The sequence below is a fragment of the Anabrus simplex genome, chromosome 1 (genome assembly GCF_040414725.1).
Source record: "Anabrus simplex isolate iqAnaSimp1 chromosome 1, ASM4041472v1, whole genome shotgun sequence".
In the NCBI taxonomy this organism is placed as follows: Eukaryota; Metazoa; Arthropoda; class Insecta; order Orthoptera; family Tettigoniidae; genus Anabrus; species Anabrus simplex.
The window spans coordinates 165,151,161-165,172,004 of record NC_090265.1 but is presented as its reverse complement, the minus strand read 5'-3'; the positions used below and the strand labels follow the sequence as shown (position 1 = coordinate 165,172,004).

General features: G+C 40.7%; 1 protein-coding gene across 1 annotated transcript in view; it reads right to left on the bottom strand.

The window, feature by feature from the left end:
• LOC136863468 (maltase A1) overlaps positions 1-20,844 on the bottom strand; it is a 57,597-nt gene that overhangs the window by 8,620 nt on the left and 28,133 nt on the right. Inside the window, exons 7-9 of the mRNA XM_067139874.2 lie at positions 19,132-19,390; positions 17,444-17,639; positions 13,034-13,174 (exon numbers count right to left, since the gene is read on the bottom strand). Of these exons, the coding sequence (XP_066995975.2) occupies positions 13,034-13,174; positions 17,444-17,639; positions 19,132-19,390 (596 nt within the window). The remainder of the gene's footprint in view (positions 1-13,033; positions 13,175-17,443; positions 17,640-19,131; positions 19,391-20,844) is intronic.

Below are 20,844 nucleotides of genomic sequence, written 5' to 3'. Positions count from 1 at the left end.
TTCCAAATACAAATTTTCATGTCTGTAACATCTTCAGCTTTGGAGATTTAAGTATCCACATAAAAAGAACTCAACTACTTTTTCAGTCCTTTTATCAATCCTCCACCCCCTAAGTGATTTTTCGTAAACAAAAATACGTGTTACTTTATTTTTAAGATATATTAAAAGTACCAATTTTTCTCATATCTAATATGTTAAGTTTCTGAGATATACAGTAGATATGCTCATTTTAAAAATTCACCCCTCTAACACGTCCCCTTAAGTGGATTTTCAGAAAACAAAATATGCGTATTCCTTTACTTTTACGGGAGATTCCAAATACCAATTTTCACGTCTGTAATATCTTCAGAAGTTGATACGTAAGTATCCTCATCAAAATAATCCAACACTTTCCTTCACTCTTTTCACCCACCCCACCCCTTAAGTGGATTTTCCGAAAAAAATATTTTAAATAAGATTCCAAATACTAATTTTCGTGTCTGTAACATCTTCATTTTTTGAGATGTATGTATCCCCATAAAAATAATTCAACCGGTTTTCAGTCCTTTTAAACATCCTTAAATGAATTTTTCGAAAAACTAAAATATACGTGTTCACTTACTTTTGAAGGAGATTCTAAATATTAATTTTTACATCTGAAATATCTTCAGTTTTGGAGATACCAGTATCCTAATAAAAATAATTCAACCCCTTTTTCAGTCATTAGTATTTCCCAATCCTGAAGATTCTTCCGAAAACAAAAAAAAAGAAGTATGTGTTACTTTTTTTTTAAAAGAGGTTAAAAATACCAATTATCACGTCTGTTATATGTTAAGCTTCTAAGATATACTGCTGATATGCTCATTTTAAAAATTCACCCCCTTGAATACTTCCCCTTAGGTAGCTTTTCAGGAAACAAATTATACATGTTCTTTTACTTTCATAGGGGATTCCAAATACCAGTTTTCACGTCTGTAACTTGTTACGTTTTTAGATATATTGTAGATACACTAATTCTAAAAATCACCCCCTTTGTCACTCCTGTTTACCCCCTCTTAAGTAGAGTTTCCAAAAACAAAAAATGCGTGTTTCTTCGTTTATAAAGGAGATTCCAAATACCTATTTTCATGACTGTAACATCTTCAGTTTTTGAGACATAAGTATCCTCATAACGGGTATTCAACCACTTTTTCACCTTTTTTTCACCCCCTAACAGGATTTTCCGGAAACGAAAAAATACGTGTTTCCTTACTTTTAAAGGATATTCCAAATACCAATTTTCAGGCTTTAATCTGCTGAGTTTTTGAGTTATAGATGCACTCATTTTAAAATTCACACCCCCTTTTCACCCTCTTAGCGACGGAATACCCAAAAAATCCTCCCTCGGTGAGCACCTACAGTGCAATATAAGAGTATTCCCAAATTTTTTCTTTATGTTAGTAATTTTGGATTGGCGATGATGAATCAGTCAGTCAGTCAGTCAGTCAGTCAGGACATGTTAATACATACCGGGTGGTACAGCTGCCCCTATTCACGCAGTTTTATGCAACCCGCAGATTATAGTCGAACCTAAAAATATTGACCTTGACTACTCACTACAATGTCTGCTCTTACAACGCTTTCCATAATTCGTTTATTCGTGTCAAGCAAATCAGCATTAATGATAAAATACCGATTGATGGTAAAGAATCGTGAAAATTATGTGTCGCAGAAACGTCCTGTACAGAGAATATTATTGGTGAATGACTAGAAGTAGCAGCAACACAACAGCGCTAAGCAGTAACCCGTGATAGCAGAGCTTGCTAAAAGTTAGAGGAGAGTACGGGTGTTCGTTAGTAGGCGGTTTGAGTCCTGTGTACGACGAGTATTTTTATTGCGTTGTTGATGTTCGTGAGAGTCGTGTTGTTGACGACAAATCTAAATCATGATCAGTTCTCATATTGCAGGTACTCAGCTATGTTTGTTTTTAAGGAGCTCTTAAAAGAGCTATTTGCAATAAAGTGAGATTGTACCGACAGCGGTGCGATGGGCTTATGCATGGCCATTCGATTAATGAAGCAAATGTTCAAAATGACCACCTGCTTCGTTAATGCACATCTGAGCACGGTGGAGGAGAGACATTCTTGCTTGCTGCAACATATGTGGTGGAATCTGCCTGCAGGTTGCCGTGATGAGCCGCCGTAAATGATTCGGGCTCTCAGGCTCCTGCTCATAGACTCTTTCCTTTAAATAACCCCAGAGGAAAAAGTCGAGTGGAGTAAGGTCAGGTGATCTAGCCGGCCATGTGACCGGACCCCCTCGTCCAATCCATCGTCCAGGATATGTCCTATGCAAGTGGTTCCGTACTACCAACGACCAGTGTGGGGGAGCTCCATCCTGCTGGAACCACATCCGTAACCGTGTCATAAGGGGCACATCCTCCAATAAGAGTGGGAGGTACTCACGAAGAAACTCTAGATAGCGTCGTCCCGTGAGGTTTCCTTCGAAGAAATATGGTCCAATTATCTTGTCACCTAGTATCCCGCACCACACGTTGACGCCCCATTGTACCTGAAATCGAGCTCCCCTGATCCAGTGAGGATTTTCAACGCTCCATTAATGGAAGTTGTGACGATTAACAGTTCCGTTGTTGTGAAATCTGGATTCATCACTAAAGAGAATGTCCATTAAGAAATTCACATCAGCTTCAACTCTTTGTAATATCCTTTGCGAAAATTCTATCCGTTTTGGAAAGTCATCTCCGTGAAGTTCCTGGTACAGCTGTTGATGGAAAGGGTGGAATTTATGGCGGTGCAATATTCGCAGTACAGATATATGACTGATGTTCAGTTCATTTCCTATGGCCCGTGAGCTTGTGTGCGGGTTGTATGCAATTGCATTTTGAACAGCTTCGTCGTTATTTCCAGACGTCACTGGAGCATCCCGAACGGGGGGTAATGTATGAAATGACCCCGTTGCACGCAACCGTCTTTCAACACGTCGAAATGTATCTGCAGTTGGCAGCCTTCGTCCAGGAAATCGTTCTTGATACAAGCGTCTGGCTTCCCGTGCATTTTGCCTTGCTTCTCCATAAAGTAGTACCATATTCACATAATCATCCCGTGAATACATAATGTTTGCTTTCGTGCTAACCGTACAGTACGTGCTTACACGTTGCTGCTAGGATTACGATATGCTGTTTCATGTGCCCTACGTATGAAGTGTAGGCCGCTGTTAGTTGGTCTTCGAGTGGAACGTGCTCAGTTGCTTGGTTGAATGGGTGGGTCAGAATGTTGACAACACGTGCACTGCGCTTCATTCCCTGTAGTCGTTTGCCATATGGAAGTCGCACGTTATTATTCCTTTCGTATGTATGCTTTCTTTGTAATGGTGGCAAATTACTTTTGAGACTTAAAAACGTTAAATATTTATCACGAATGGCCTTACAAGTATAATATAAAAATAAAATTGAAAAGCTCGTAACTAGATTCGAACTCTAACTGCCTGCTAACGTATCGTATGCTCGCTGCGATTGGTGCCATGTAGCCACTGCAGGCGACAATGAATTGGTCTCGTAGCTCTGTACTAATGGAATTACCTAGGCTATCGCTTCGATACTGATCGTTGATGTTAAAAGTTCTGAACTCGAATGTGCAAACACCACAGTGAACTAAAGAATCGCGTCTCTCTTACGCCCAGATAGTTGCAACCATTTTCTACGCGTTACTTGGTTGAATGAGTCCAGCGTTATGTTTCAGGTGGTATTGACAATCGGTGCGTATGTGGCGATATTTATGATACCTGTTTATTATAACTTCCGTAGAAGAATATCGGAGACTTCAGAAAGGTCTTCGTAAACGATGCCTAGGCGAATACGAAATGACATTAAAAAATGCATGACTCAAGAATGGTTGGAACCCCTCCTGCTTCAAGTAACCTATCGAGGTACGTCTTCCATACGTACTTCCGCGCAGCTATTTGCAACGTACAAGCGCCATCCTTGTAACTCTGTATACACGAGGAGAGCGGAAGTTCCCGCTTCGACAAGTTACTGATGAGTTACAGCCTTATGGTCCCGTTTTGTGCCTTTTTTGATCGCTCTAGTTGTAGTAATTACATGGCGTAAGCTATCACATCTGCTGTACAGCATTTGCGTGCCACAGATTATAAACTACAGTGCAAAACACGTTTCTATCAATTTCGATGTGATGAGACTGTACAAAATGGTGGTGCATTGACATGTCTGTAATTGGTCTTACACTATCACGTTTTCTATGATACCACGACCGCCCTTTCTATCAAAAGAAAATGGCCTCTTGGACCAATCAGGTGCGCAATTCTCTACCGACAGCTATAGGCGTGTTTATGGTTTGTACAGTATAGTAACATTTCGTAAAAATTAGTAGAGTATTGGACACCGCTCTACAAAAATGGTACAGTGTTTTTGAGATGGACCTCACTTACTGCCTCTTGCACCATTTTTCTATTGTGCGGAAAAGTCTACATCGGGTTAACTGCACATAACATTGCTGTAAGGTGTTGCGCAAGATGGGACTAAGAGGCATTTACGTCCTAGCTGGTTGCATATAATCGGGGAAAAATAGGGGCAGGTGTACCACCCGGTATATATATATATATATATTGAACCCTACAGGGGCATGATCCAAGGACCTTTGGTTGATATTGATCTCCGTAATTACGCACGCGCCGCCTCTGTGGTGTAGTGGTTAGCGTGATTAGCTGCCACCCCCGGAGGTCCGGGTTCGATTCCCGGCTCTGCCACGAAATTTGAAAAGTGGTACGAGGGCTGGAACGGGGTCCACTCAGCCTCGGGAGGTCAACTGAGTAGAGGTGGGTTCGATTCCCACCTCAGCCATCCTGGAAGTGGTTTTCCGTGGTTTCCCACTTCTCCTCCAGGCGAATGCCGGGATGGTACCTAACTTAAGGCCACGGCCGCTTCCTTCCCTCTTCCTTGCCTATCCCTTCCAATCTTCCCATCCCTCCACAAGGCCCCTGTTCAGCATAGCAGGTGAGGCCGCCTGGGCGAGGTACTGGTCATACTCCCCAGTTGTATCCCCCGACCAAGAGTCTGAAGCTCCAGGACACTGCCCTTGAGGCGGTAGAGGTGGGATCCCTCACTCAGTCCGAGGGAAAAACCGAACCTGGAGGGTAAACAGATGATGATGATGATGATGAATTACGCACGCAATGCTATTTAAGGGAAGAATGCTGAAACCGATTAATATTCATATCAGTAATAGAGATCATGCCGAAACTAATTAATATTCATATCATTGAGATAGATAAATTGTGTCTTTTAAGAATTATTCTACGAGATTTCTTTGTCTGCAACTTATTGCGCAGTATTGTCCTTTGTGTGGCGGGGGCCCGCAGGTGAAGCCAAGCCAACTTAGACCCGGGAGGAGTTATGAATGGGGATTCCCTGTGACATCACTCGAGAGAAGACATCCCTCCTCAAGACTCACAGAATGAGGGGAAACCAACTTTTTCTAAGCGAAATATAGGAGCCATCTTGGACTCGGACTAGCCAACTTAATTACCTACGATCTAGAAAATTAATGAAACTCGAATTACGGGGTCATCTCCCGATTTAAAAGGGATAAATGTCACTGGGACATTTATTTAGAGTGTTTAATGTCCTCTTCTTTGATAACTTTCAGAAGAAGAAAGAATACTGTGTGGTTTCTGCGTGGAAAAGTACTGGGCCATCTGGTTAATCTCACGACACCTCCTCGAGAAAGGGAGTTCACCACGCATGGTGGGGAAAGCAGGACAGATTTTAATTAATTTGAGGAGATTCACCGAAGGATAAGTGAGTGGTTATGTCTCAGTCGCATCAATTAAATACTGGTCACCGATTAACCGCACTATCATACCTCGAGTACGCCGGGAATAGGCGCTACGCAAATTAGTGGAAGGGGTATCGCTCCCTTGTAAAAACTACTGCAGTAAGGGACAAGCGTCATTCGGGGTTAGCGGCTCATCGACGGCGAAGCTATGCTCGGTAAAGCCCTCGTTTGTTCTTTGTTCAAGTGCAGTTAACTCCCATTTTAAGTGAAATAATACAACTTGCATAAACAGTGTATAGTTTTGATCTCTGTGACGCCAGTGTTAACGTTTTAGAAAACCGTGATGTGTAAAGTAATATTATTAGTGTTACTATAGTACAATAATCTTACGCAGTCGCTCACGAGGTCGTGACCGGACGTTCACATTGAACGCTGTCAACCGGAGTGTGAATTAAACAGTGACGTTGTGTGTGTACAGGATTAATTGCCAGCGGCTCCACCAGCATCGAACAATGGATCTTCAACTTCAAAATGGAATGGAGATGAAAGTAATCACCGTGGTGCCCATGGAGGAGGAGTAAGCTCAGAATGGACCTCCCGAGCTGACGAAGGTGTCATCATGTGATAGAGATGAGTACAAAGTCTTATTATCTGGCATGCATAGAGGGATGGGAATATTTGTTGTAAACTGACGCTATAAGAGATTAAAGATGTAGTCCTATTGAAATAGAGCGCCGGAATGGGCGCGTAGTTATTAATTCTAAATTTAGGAAACCGGCAACAGGTCTGAGTAATTGATTGTAAATAATTTAGGGAATATAATACTTTAGCTTTTCATAGGATAGAGATTTCTTCAATTATTTCTTTCTTGAGAGATTCTGTTTGTTTATTTGCGTCAGAAGACCAAGAGTAATTAGTTTAGGGGAATGCACTGGGAGTAGTTATTAGAGTAATCATTAATTTGATAAGTGTATGGCAAGTAAAACGTTAAGTACTATTGTGGGTAAGGCACGTAACTACGAGGCTCAGCGGCCGAACTGACAGCCACAAAAACTCCACCCTTTGAAATACTTAGATAGGAAGTGATAAGATTAAATTGATTATGTGATTAAATTTATCAGGAAGTGATCATAGTGCGTGTGTCAAATATATTCGTGTGAATAGTAATTAATTAATGAATGTAATGCCGCGTGACGATAAAGTGGCCATGCGCTGACCATCGATTAATGAGCAGTCAGTAATCTGATGTTAATTGCCGAGCGAGCACTTAATTGTGTTGTAATTGCTGAATAGATTCCGCACGATGACCATGTATAAGTAATGTAACGGGTAAGCCGTGTAGGACGGCAGGAATAATAATAATAATAATAATAATAATAATAATAATAATAATAATAATAATAATAATAATAATAATAATCGGGCAAAGATTGCCATTGTAATACCGGGGTCGCGTTGTGATAATGACGTGATACTGTTGGGTAAATATGTGTTGAATTCAAGGTGATTTGCGCGTGTCTGTGAGAGCGCAGTTTATTGTAGAAGTACTTCCGAGAGAAGTGTTACCGTTTCCTTTTGAAAGGAAATGTTACGCCTGTTAATGGTGGGTTGTCGACCGCGTGTGGAATGGGGGCATTTCGTCTGACCTTGCCCAGTTGTGTTTCTTTTTTTTTGTGCGGGCGTTCCGTAAGCTGAGGAAGGAGCGACATTGCTGTTAAAGAGAAGTTGGCTCCTTTGAACGGCGAAATAATGTGATTTACCTAACACGGCAGAGCAGTGTAATAGTTAACAAGCGACCCGGCCGATAATGATAATGTTTGCCAATGAATCATTGTTAATTGCTCGAGTATAATATAGATAGGGATTACAGGACCCTGCCTTCATCGCAAGAGGTTGTCAGTTCGATGCTCAACGTAGGCATTGGAGGCCTACAGCGTCAGAAGAAATATCAAAGTGCCTTTTACGTATTTTGTTGCATATCATGTATCATTTATGTGTTCTTTATGTCATGGGTGGTTGTACATAAGGTCAGTGGTGGTTCTGTCCATCAGCTTGGCGATGTCTATAATAGCGAGGGTCGGTTCGAACCCCGGTGTTGTATCATATGTGTGCATTTTTTTCTTTTACGTCATTTCATTGGGAAATCTAGGTCTTCATTAGAATAGGGATTGCTCAGACGTGTTGTCGGACGCATGTTTGTTTTATGTGTTAGCGATAAACGTACTCGTTTCTATCAAGTATAACGGACAGATGCCCACCTAACAAACCACCACAAACATTTATAAATTTTAATGTAACTCATTAGTGTTATTTAGTGCGCCATTTCCCACCATCATTAAGGTTGAATAAACCGGTTTGTGAGTTAAATATTTAATTCGAATGTGTTCTCATTTTTAGTTATATATGCCCCGCTTCTCCTCCCTTGTACGCCTTTAAGTTTACTTTAGTTCAGCGCCTATTTATTTCATACTTCTTGACCCATGTGCGACCCTGTAGATTCCATGCCGGTGCCATTTAGGTAGGGGGCGGGTGCAATATATATGTATACTCAGTCATACCCCCTCTTATCTGTTATCTGGCAGATTCCTTCCAGTAGCTCTCAACCATTCGTAACATACCGACCAGAGCTGCAGCTAACCTAATCCTACGCAAAGTATCATCTTCTGCAATAATTCTTTATTGTTAGCAAATTTCGGACATGAAATTCGTTGTCCAATGACTTCAGGGTCATCTGAATTGGCTATTTAAAAAGAAATGCTGGCAGGAATACTTTGAATGGATTGAGATGAATGTAAATACATGAAATATCTTTTCCTGTTTTGTTACTTCATTCCGCGTTTTACTAAGCATCGCCCTAAATTTATTTTATTTACAAATTAAGATAACGTTATTCAAAAAAGCAAAGTCACCTCCGTACAGGCCATGAAGGTCCTTGGAGGACTTCTACCATTGTTAACCTCGGCACGTGATGGGGTAGAGTGGTTAGCTCTACGCCCGGCCGTCTTTGCCCCAGGAATTAACCTGGTACTCATTTTCGGTGTAGGCTGAGTGAACCTCAGGGCCATATGCTCCTCCGGAAGTGGAAATCTCGTTTCTTAAATTTTACGACTTCCTGACGGGGATTCGAACCCACGTCCTCCGGGCGAACCGAGCACGCCTTTACCGACTCGGCCAGGCAGCCCCTGCAACGTTATTCCGTTGCCTACGAGATATACAAGGCCGGGAAGTGTGCGTTAGTTCCGAGCATTAAAACAGTCCCCAACCAGGTTCGCAGTACCGCCGCCAGATGTCTCGACAATTTGCAATAGTTTTCATTTGCTGTACTGTATAAACATGTGGAGAAAAGTGTTTCTAATACTTTTACGTATAAATTTCACTTATTGTTAATGTTCAAATGAACTCCAAGTAGATTTAAAATACACTTTAAAATATTGTATTTCGTACTGTAAGTCCAATTCGTCAAAGAATGGAGAAAATTGGAGTTTTCAATCGTTTTCTGCCGATCCAGTTTTAAAGGAGATGTGGATAATTAATATATCCAGACAGGGGGCAAATTAGGTTCCCTTTGGTCGCCTAGGATGTCATCCATAGCCTTTAATTTACATTTTAAATATTGAGACTTCAGTTTATGGGCTACAGATTCATTAGATCACTTCACTGCCTCCGACTTCCACATCAAAAGACACTTATGAATTATGTCGGTTTTCGAATGGAGAAACTGGAAAAACATCCCTCATTAAGGAAAGGCTCCATTACAAAACCATGAATTTGGCATGCGCGGAGGAAACGTTAGGATCCCTTATCATAGATGAAATGGCTATCAAGCCCAGAGTACACTATAATCGTAATCTTGACCAACAACAGTTTTGAAATTATTTGATGAGACGCTCGAAGGTAACCTAACTAATCAGTTCGCGATTATTGTATTTCCTTTCAGATGTACTACTTTTAATAGGCCTAAGATATCTGCAAGTTTTTATATTATCTTAAACGCTATTGACATTAAGAATGACACCATGCCTTTCCAGAGAAACCTGTCACTCTGGAGTTGTCTTCCTTGGCCATGATAGGTGGATATCTTGCTCGAGTTGTGGAAGAAAATTCCAATATTGTTAATCATGCTTGGGACAGATATCCTCGGCCACTACGTACAGTACGCTGATGTGCCTCATGAAGATGAAAGATCGTGGAGCATTACGCTACCCCTCAAGAAAATTTGTTTACTTTATGCAAAATATGTTGAATTTTACGCGTCACTCCTTACGTTATCTGGGCAATACGAATTTAGTTTAAAAACCTTAACGTTTTCGTCGTTCCAAAGTTCATTGAGGAATTCAAGTGTGACGAGTGTGATCAGAGAGTACTAACTGTAACTCTCATTACAAAACTTTTAAAAACCGAAACTCGACAATGAAGCTCATACAATTACAGATGCTCATGACTTAGAAAATAATTTCAGGACAAAGCCTTTAAGTTGGAAGGTCTGAAAAATGTGAATGATTTGAGGTGTGATCATGGTAAGTCATTTTAATGTATTGCTCTTATTATTAATTGCACTGGACTTCACCTAAAATAATTCCAAACATCACTTAAATGTGCTTTACTTTACATCTAATCACTCCAAATAACATTTAGGTGGTCCTAATTTTCATTATTTGTAGTTTTTACGTCTTTAAAAACCAACATGTACTATTAATTGAATGTATTTCGCGCGAACAGCTTAGCACAATGTCGAGACCTCTAGCGGAGGTTCGTAAAACTACTTGCGACCCGCATTTCTATCGGTCCATTTCCCGGCCTCGTATATCTCGTAGGCGACGGTTATTCACTTCGGGTTATTTTGCATACGTTTTTCTTTTTTTGTCAGTATGTTTTTATAACTATGTACAGTCTAGTATTATCAGTATATAATATGCTTAACATTCTATATTGTTAAACTGTAGATACATTGTTGTGTTATAAGACATGGTTTGGTAGAATAGCAGGCTTCATAGCCTGAGTCACTACAACAAAATAAAGGTTTTATTTACTATTATTATTATTATTATTATTATCACTCGGAGGGAAGTTCAGATATAAACAGTTTTTATGTATTAATTACACCTGTCCGTAGTGATAGATGTATAGATACATGTTTCTTAGTAAGATGAAAAATAGGTAAACATACTGTAAATGTACACGGCAACAATCACACTGGATGAATAGTTCATTCGATCAACTGAGAACTGAACTACTCTTCCAGATAACACTGTCAGGAGAGTCAAGGACATCACGTTCAACTGATAATATAGGTTTCTTCCAACCATGCTGTATCATGTCATTGCTAATTGCAAGCGTTGAACTGATTATAGATAAGTGGCAGTGAAGTTGCGCCTGGTAGATTGATCGTTGTCCCTATGCATTCATTTGGAACTGCAAATAGAGTTTGTTGATGGAGTGAAAATCGTTCAAGAACTAGTATTCCGTTTCCTCGCTGGGAGGGAGACAAGTATCCCACCATACTCTTGGCCACTTTGCCAGATATGGAATACATAGGTACATCAAAAGTATGACATTTTGTTAATAAACGAAGAGCGAGAAAAATCACATACCAATATCAGATGTGATTTAGCCTGGTTTTACTTACGGATACATTGATTACTGAGTGTTTCTGTGGTCGATAGTACTGAGGTGTATTCTTTTGTATGAAGAAGAAGATTCGTGTATTAAGACGAATACAAACGCCCTGTTCTGAGCCAAAGGAATGAAACATATGCTGTTAAAATCCTGGTTCTGGCCAGCAATCGAACTCGGGACACTCTCAACGGAAGACCAGCACGCTGACCATTCAGCCAAGGAGTCAGACTATCTAAAAGCTGCTGATAAATGGAAAAGGATTAATATCTCAATTTATTTTAGCTGTATTCTTTCTGCATGTTGTAGTTCATTACGAGGATGCATAATGTTATTTTGTACAGTGGAATCACGTGCATCAACTGAATAAATCGTTCATCCAGTACACTTGTTGCCATGTACATTATGCTAACAAGTTTTCTTCATCAACACTCGTAAGGATGCAAAATTACCGTTATGAGCACCTAAGATTAGTGTAATAAACACACCTTACATCTAAACATGCATTCTTATATTTTACCAATATGTGTCAGGTATTTTGCGAGCACACTCCTTGTTGCCTAGATTTCATCGATTGTGCTACGCAAAATTTGATAGGCTATTTACGCGTATATTTCTCTTCTGTATATCTCGCCAACAAACACCATATATCTCAGATGAACTCAATATTTTGCTCAAGCACCTCCTTTCCACCATGACTAACATCGTAGAACTTACTTTCAAATACCGTCTGTCCTTGATCCAGCGAAAGGGAAAAACGTCATTGGCATAGATATTAAGAACTGCCTCGGAACTTCCTCACATCAGATTATGTGATTAATTGACGGAAGCATGTTTCGAATAGAAATATGAGCCCGGCACTTTTCTTAACTTCCCCATAAATCCAAAAAAATATATTTCTTAAGATAGATTTGAATTCTTATATTAAATAAAAACTATAATTTATAACGTGAGCAAAGAATCTGTCCGCCTGTGTGGTGTAGTGGTTAGCGTGATTAGCTGCCACCCCCGGAGGCCCGGGTTCGATTCCCGGCTCTGCCACGAAATTTGAAAAGTGGTACGAGGGCTGGAACGGGGTCCACTCAGCCTCGGGAGGTCAACTGAGTAGAGGTGGGTTCGATTCCCACCTCAGCCATCCTGGAAGTGGTTTTCCGTGGTTTCCCACTTCTTCTCCAGGCGAATGCCGGGATGGTACCTAACTTAAGGCCACGGCCGCTTCCTTCCCTCTTCCTTGCCTATCCCTTCCAATCTTCCCATCCCTCCACAAGGCCCCTGTTCAGCATAGCAGGTGAGGCCGCCTGGGCGAGGTACTGGTCATACTCCCCAGTTGTATCCCCCGACCAAGAGTCTGAAGCTCCAGGACTCTGCCCTTGAGGCGGTAGAGGTGGGATCCCTCGCTAAGTCCGAGGGAAAAACCGAACCTGGAGGGTAAACAGATGATGATGATGATGATGATGAGCAAAGAATCTCATACGCTGGTATGAACTAATATAGATGTAGTATTGATATTATTCAGTTTATCTTTAAAATGTTTTATTTATGCCGTAATTTCAGAGTTATTTTGTGCATGATAACTTTTGTGTGAAAAGCTTAATTTAGTTATTGTATTCATTTGATAATGCCTTTAATTAGTGATCCTTCACATTACTTACCCTTCCGTTAATCCAGACTCCTTGTTGCTAACGTACACATCCAGGAAACTGGCATCAATGCCAAGCTCATTCGTCAGATCAACCGTCGTTTTGGTGTCACCGATGTTCAAAACTACGACGTAGATGTTGCTGTCGAGCCTCCTGTAGGGGCCAAATGAATACAGGTTAATATAATGTGCAAATATGCTCAATGAAGAGTAAAATCTTCCGAATGTTGCAGTGTGTAATTTGTGGTTCGTCTTCGATGTGCTCCACAAAGGTGTGAAGAGCTATCAAGTGAGATTCTTTTTAATGCAATTTTTAAGCAAATCCACTACCTTGACATACATATTGATCCATTTTTAATTCTTAATTTTCAACAGCTGTCCCCAGAAACTACATTTAGATAGATGAATAGAGGCCTTGTAACAAGTGGAACTGTGTTATGTTGGTTGTGATAAACATGCAATTACCTTCTGAGACAAAGGATGTGTGTGTGTGTGTATGTGTGTGTGAATAATATTTTATATAAAGTGAAATTTCTTGAAATCTCAAAATTAAAATTCAGTATCATTTTTACAAGAGGATACCTATGAGTGCCATATCGTAAAACAAATAGCGACGTGAACCAAATTTTGCTATTTCAGCCACTATTTTTCACTTTTACTGTGATATTATTTAAAACAGACTGAGATCTAATATCTCATTCTCATTTCTATTCAAATCTCTACACGAGACACAGGGCATCGTGCAGAAAAGTAAGTATTGCGTAAACCCACGAGTGCTGAGCAATGGCGGGAACACTCGCGCTAATTTCATTATATAAGTTTCAGGTACTTTTTGGAAATTAAACTTAAGCTGAGAAGACTAACTAAATTTTGGATGGGACTCCAGATCAATTTTGACACCGAATTCCTTGGACAGAGGATGGATTTCATAATGGATTTAATACTTCCACCATGATGCCCTAAAGAAGAGTACCATGTTAATGTTCTCAACCTTGACAATCATCAATCCCAGGACGACAATCCTGCAGTTTCCAGGTTGGAAAATCTAAGCTAAATCGATAAGTTACAATGTTCGTTTAACAATTTGACTTTTGTTTAGTTGAATGATGTAGCTATAGTGCCATGAAGTAGCCTACAAGTAGAAATCACTCTCATTTCTGTCATCATCATCATCATCTGTTTACCCTCCAGGTTCGGTTTTTTCCTCGGACTTAGCGAGGGATCCCACCTCTACCGCCTCAAGGGCAGTGTCCTGGAGCTTCAGACTCTTGGTCGGGGGATACAACTGGGGAGTATGACCAGTACCTCGCCCAGGCGGCCTCATCTGCTATGCTGAACAGGGGCCTTGTGGAGGGATGGGAAGATTGGAAGGGATAGGCTAGGAAGAGGGAAGGAAGCGGCCGTGGCCTTAAGTTAGGTACCATCCCGGCATTCGCCTGGAGGAGAAGTGGGAAACCACGGAAAACCACTTCGAGGATGGCTGAGGTGGGAATCGAACCCACCTCTACTCAGTTGACCTCCCGAGGCTGAGTGGACCCCGTTCCAGCCCTCGTACCACTTTTCAAATTTCGTGGCAGAGCCGGGAATCGAACCCGGGCCTCCGGGGGTGGCAGCTAATCACGCTAACCACTACACCACAGAGGCGGACTCTCATTTCTGTACAGTATTTAATTCCTCGTAGCATTTTTCCAAGCCTCGTGTTTCTAATTGGATTAGTTATTTCATTAGATGTTCATCTCTTCTTTGTGGTGGTGGTACGTTTTGTCTTCTGGCGATAACCCTGTGTAGATAGAGGCCAGGAATGAATAATAAATGATCTAGTAATATCATGGCCGGCCCCGTGGTGTAGGGGTAGCGTGCCTGCCTCTTACCCGGAGGCCCCGGGTTCGATTCCCGGCCAGGCCAGGGATTTTTACCTGGACCTGAGGGCTGGTTCGAGGTCCACTCAGCCTACGTGATTAGAATTGAGGAGCTATCTGACGGTGAGATAGCGGCCCCGGTCTAGAAAGCCAAGAATAACGGCCGAGAGGATCCGTCGTGCTGACCACACGACACCTCGTAATCTGCAGGCCTTCGGGCTGAGCAGTGGTCGCTTGGTAGGCCAAGGCCCTTCAAGGGCTGTAGTGCCATGGGGTTTGGTTTGGTTTGGTTTGGTAATATCATGTCCGTCCGTTATAAATTTAGTAGATAAAGAATATTACTCGACTGTGATAATCATTACGATGATTGGCTGCCTCTGTGGATCAGTGGCAGGTTGTCGGCCTCCGGATTCCAAGATAACGGGTTCAAACCCGGCGCAGGTAGCCGGATTTTTGAAAGGCGGAATAAAGTCCATTCGACCCTCCATGTCGTACGACGTCGGCATGTAAAAGATCTCTGTTTATCCGACAAAATTAATTAAATCTCAGCCATAGACGTCCAAGAGAATTTCGGTTTACTCGGTCTGACATCTAGTGGTCCTAGAGTAAAATGGAACGTCGAAATTGACGACCAGACAGCCAGAAGGTGTCAGACTGAAATGTCTGCACACAGTAGCTGAGACCATACGATTATTATTATTATTATTATTATTATTATTATTATTATTATTATTATTATTATTGCGATGAGAGTATGTTTTGTGTTTGTTAAATTAATCACGATACCTCGTGGTATGAGACGTTAGAAGCTCATCTTCAACGAAACCTCACTTATAGTTGTCCTCATGGAGTGCATTAGATAATAGACGAGGATGTTGTGTAAGCTCCCACTTATTGTTGGAGGAGATAGCATTTGTGTTGTTTGCAATACAGTTATATTGTGGACAGTCGAGTCGAATTTTCGAATGGTTATGCTGTTTTTGATACACTTAATGATGACTGTTTAAATCACATATATGGTTCATTTATACGAATTTAGCGGGAAATTTTTATTATTTTGCTTTACGTCGCACCGACACAGATGGTTCTTATGGCGACGGTGGTATAGAAAAGGGGTAAGACTTGGAAGGAAGCGTCCGTGACCTAATTACGGCCACGGCCCCAGCATTTACTGGTGTGAAAATGGGAAACCACGGAAGACAATCATGAGGGCTGCCGACAGTGTGGTTCGAGCCCACTATCTCCCGCACGCAAGCTCACAGCAGGGCATCCGCAGTTCCACGGCTGCTAACTCGCTCGGTAAGAATGTTGTTTAATTTCTTCGTGATATATTTCTGAGCGCTATTTGAAAGATTACGGACATTACCAAGCACTATTTTGTAGACTTAAGACAACGATGTCACGGACAGGATATTGTCTTCTCACGGTGATTTCATATTTTTGAGGATGATTCATTTATAGTTTTGTACCCCATGCAAGCTTCTTATTGGGGTTATCACCCTGTGCTTCTGATATTTTCTTATATTTTGATAAAGATGATTTATTCCATTTATGATATTTACGACCATGTACTGTAGGTCTTGTTATAGCTCAAACAAGAGGCTATATATTTATACGGTCAAAATCCACTAATATTTGATATAGGATAATATACCACCGTGCGGTCATACAGTGTAATCTTCTAAGTAAGACATAATTTTTGCCATTTAATTTCACAATGTATTTCAAGTGTGATATCGCGGAAACCTTCAAGTGTGTTTGGTGATATTTATTCTTATGCAATTCTGTTTGTTGGACACATTTAGTGCTACTGTATTGTGCATGTTCTTACACACATGTGTTAAGTTGTTTCATTTTCATCTGCTTTAGTGCTGATTGTTGTTTGTTGATGGATTTATGTATTCGTTGCCAACGTTGTTGAGATTCGGGAGATTATATTTAATTCTGGATCCGTGAATTCAGAATAAATAATTATTTTGATAATAGACTTGAAATCATATTTTTTGGTCTCCCTAAATGTGAAAAGTGTACAATTAATTAATGTTTACAATTCAAGATCATGACTAACATTTCTGAAGTGGTGACGTATTTGAATGTTATTTAATTTTCATTTTGATATTTTTGAACTTTAATATTATTTCAATATTTTCACTCTTGACCATTTCAGTATGAAATCATAAATGATAACATTTCACAACAGGATTTGTAATGAGAAGAAAATTAATTCATTAGCAATTTTAGGGAAGAGTTATTATATACCGAATTTGTTTGCTAATTTTGATGCAGTTTACTTCAACTCATTAAGTCATTCTCACCCTTCCAGTTAATCAAGATGGCTAACATATCTGAATAAATTTATTACATATATGTTATTTTCACCGCGACTTATAATTTCATTACCTTATCTTCATTACATTGAATCCATATTATTCTATTCTGTTAGTAGACTAAGCACTTCTGGGATGTCTGAACGCTCAAAAAGTGAACTGGAATCGTTTCGACGAACGGGCATGATGAGAATCATTAATACAAAATTATAGTTAAAATAATGGATTGATACTAACCTCGAGAATGAATAAACGTAGGTATCCAGAACGGCCGTCTTAAGATCTCCTGTTTGAATTGTAGGGTCGTTACGAGATTTTACCAGCTTTTTGTAGATGCTGAGGTGGCTCAATGGGTCCTTCAGCTCTGCTTCCACATTTACTGTCACGTAGTTCTTGTTCACTGGCAGCCAAGGACTAGAGCCATTAGAGAATCCTGTAGAACATAGAGGAATGACTAAAATTAGGCAAGAGGTTACAGGAAGTAATAATAGTCTACAATTTGTTCATTAGAATTCAAGCAATATTTTATTGCTATTTGCTTTACGTCGCACCGACACAGATAGGTGTTATGGCGACGATGGGACAGGAAAGGCCTACGAATGGGAAGGAAGCGGCCGTGGCCTTAATTAAGGTACATCCCCAGCATTTGCCTGGTGTGAAAATGGAAAACCACAGAAAACCATCTTCAGGGCTGCCGACAGTGGTGTTCGAACCCATTATCTCCCGGATGCGAGCTCATATCTGCCCGTCCCTAACCACACGGCCAACTCGCTCGGTCAATAAGTTATTATTATCATTATTGTAACATACATATAGGAAGGCTCGGCTTGTGCCCAGTAACATAATGCGCTGTCTCAGGCTAAGCAACGAGTCACCCTCTTGTTTATAAATCTATACAAATAACTACAAATATTGACAACAGAAATGATTACAACATACATATATACAGTAAATGTGCACAGGCGATGTCCCTAATTAACGTTTTATCTCCCCGTTTTGAAAATCTGCCCTTCAGTATTACCGGAACTGAGGCCTGAAACTTCATGCTGTTTGGCGTGACTCATACGAAAAGTCGTTCCTAGAAACTTTCTCACAATGTGGCAGGTGTTTAGGAGGGTGACTTTCTGTAGTTCAACGTAGGCGTGATGATGTAGGTTTAATGCGACCAGAGAGCTGTGCAAGCTTTGCGAAATAACACCAGTACACGATATTATTATTGGAACTGTGATGGCTAATCGTAATTTCCACAGGCGTTGTATTTCTATTGCCAGTTTTGTGTATTTTGATATCTTTGTGGCTATTATTTTCATATTGGAGATGTTTGGACAAGCAATTTCTATAAGGGATGCGGATCTTTTTGATTTATTTATTAGAATAATATTTAGCCTATTGTTGCTGAGCGTGATATCGGTTATGACTTCTCGGTCCCATAGAAGCTTGTAAGAAGAGTTTTCGAGAACGTGTGAAGTTGTGTATTTCCAATATGCTATGGAAGACTGAAGAACTATCTTTGTTATTATTATTATTATTATTATTATTATTATTATTATTATTATTATTATTATTATTATTATTATTTGCCAGTCCTGTGGTGTAGAGGAAGCGTGCCAGTCTCTTATTCCAAGATCCTGAGTTCGTTTTCCAACCAGTTCAAGATTTTTAATTCTGGACTGAGGAGTCACTTGTTCAGAGGTTTTCTTAAGCTTTTAATTACAGGAAGAGAGCACACAGTAAGAAAATGGCGTAGTATACAGCACGCTAAATATATTGCCATAGATCCACACGAGGGATGACTAAAAAATAATCAAATTGAAAACCTAAATTTAAAGCGTGTACAGTCACAATGTTTAACATTCTTTCCTGAAATAATATCCAAATTATAACAGAGATCACCAGGTTTCAGATTGTTAAGTAAGTCTACTTACCTGCATTGTCCGAATCGTCCCATTGCATTGGACTCCTCTCGAAATCACGCGATTTATCCTTAAAGTGCTCCTGTCCTGCGGTACATCCCTGGGGATCCTGCCCCTCCTCGTAGGTAATGTCCATGTTATCCGTCATCCCTATCTCTTCTCCGTCATAAGTGATTGCCGTGCCTGGCAACAGCATTACGACCATGTTCATAGCGTCAATGGAAGTGGTACCGAGACGGCTAGCTGCACGATGGTTGTCATGGTTGCCAATCTAAAATAGGGAACATGAAGTAAATGGTAAACTTTCAGTGAATAGTTAACTGGAAGCCATGTCCTTCCTCGGTCACCAATTAATATCAGTGAATGTGACCCCATAGCCCATATACTTTACCTACTGCACTACCACTACTACAGTAGTTCTACTGCTAGAACTAAATCCCTTGACACAACAGAAGGTCTGCAGATTGCGAAATAATGCGTGGTCAGGGTGAGGAATTATCTCGGCAATTATTCTTGGCTTTATTCACTAGGGCTGCTATCTCACCATCAAATAGCTTCTCGATTGTTCTCATGTAGGCTGAGTGGAGCTCGAACAAGCCTTCAGATCCAAATAAAAGACACTGACCTGGCCGGAAATCGAACACGTAGCCTCCAAGTAAGAGGTAGGCTCGCTACCCCTAGACCACAATGTCGGCACTATCACTATTACCAGTAATAATAATAATAATAATAATAATAATAATAATAATAATAATAATAATAATAATAATAATAAACTTAGGGGAATAGATCACCTCGTAGTTTTACGTAACTTGATAGCATGATCATTACCACGGAACTTCCAATACTATGCAGCATCACAACCTTTCCGAAGTCCTACATACAGTCGCCGAGAATCAAACCGCAGCCAAATTGGTATAACCCAATTAATTTACCACTGCGAAATTTTACCCCTCACCACCACTACCACTAAAATGATTAAAACCAAACCAAACCAAAACCAAACCCCATGGCACTACAGCCCTTGAAGGGCCTTGGCCTACCAAGCGACCGCTGCTCAGCCCGAAGGCCTGCAGATTACGAGGGGTCGTGTGGTCAGCACGACGAATCCTCTCGGCCGTTATTCTTGGCTTTCTAGACCGGGGCCGCCATCTCACCGTCAGATAGCTCCTCAATTCTAATCACGTAGGCTGAGTGGACCTCGAACCAGCCCTCAGGTACAGGTAAAAATCCCTGACCTGGCCGGGAATCGAACCCGGGGCCTCCGGGTAAGAGGCAGGCACGCTACCCCTACACCACGGGGCCGGCACTAAAATGATTGCTTTAACTAAAGTCAAATAATCCTAAAATTCCCTCCAGAGAACGATCATGGAACTCAGATAGCTTATTAGTTTTATTTGAATGTATTGGCACCTGCACAGTCATAAATAGAAAGATGCGTTTGAAGGATCCGCAGTCAACTTGGACGATAGTTTGTGAATTATATGCTTAATCAATCTCTAAAAACAGCTTTGGCAAATCCATTCTACTGGACCGATTTGCTTCTTTTCTATTTTATTCTCTTCGGAGTTACCTGCCGGTAAACCATGAGACACTGATAGGTCTCTAAGTTCAGCCAATTTTGAGTTATCATAAAATAAAATCATTAAATGATCACTCCAATAATTGCAGGCGAAGGCTTACCCTAACCCGCGATACATTTTGTAATTAGCGAGTTGCTAAGCG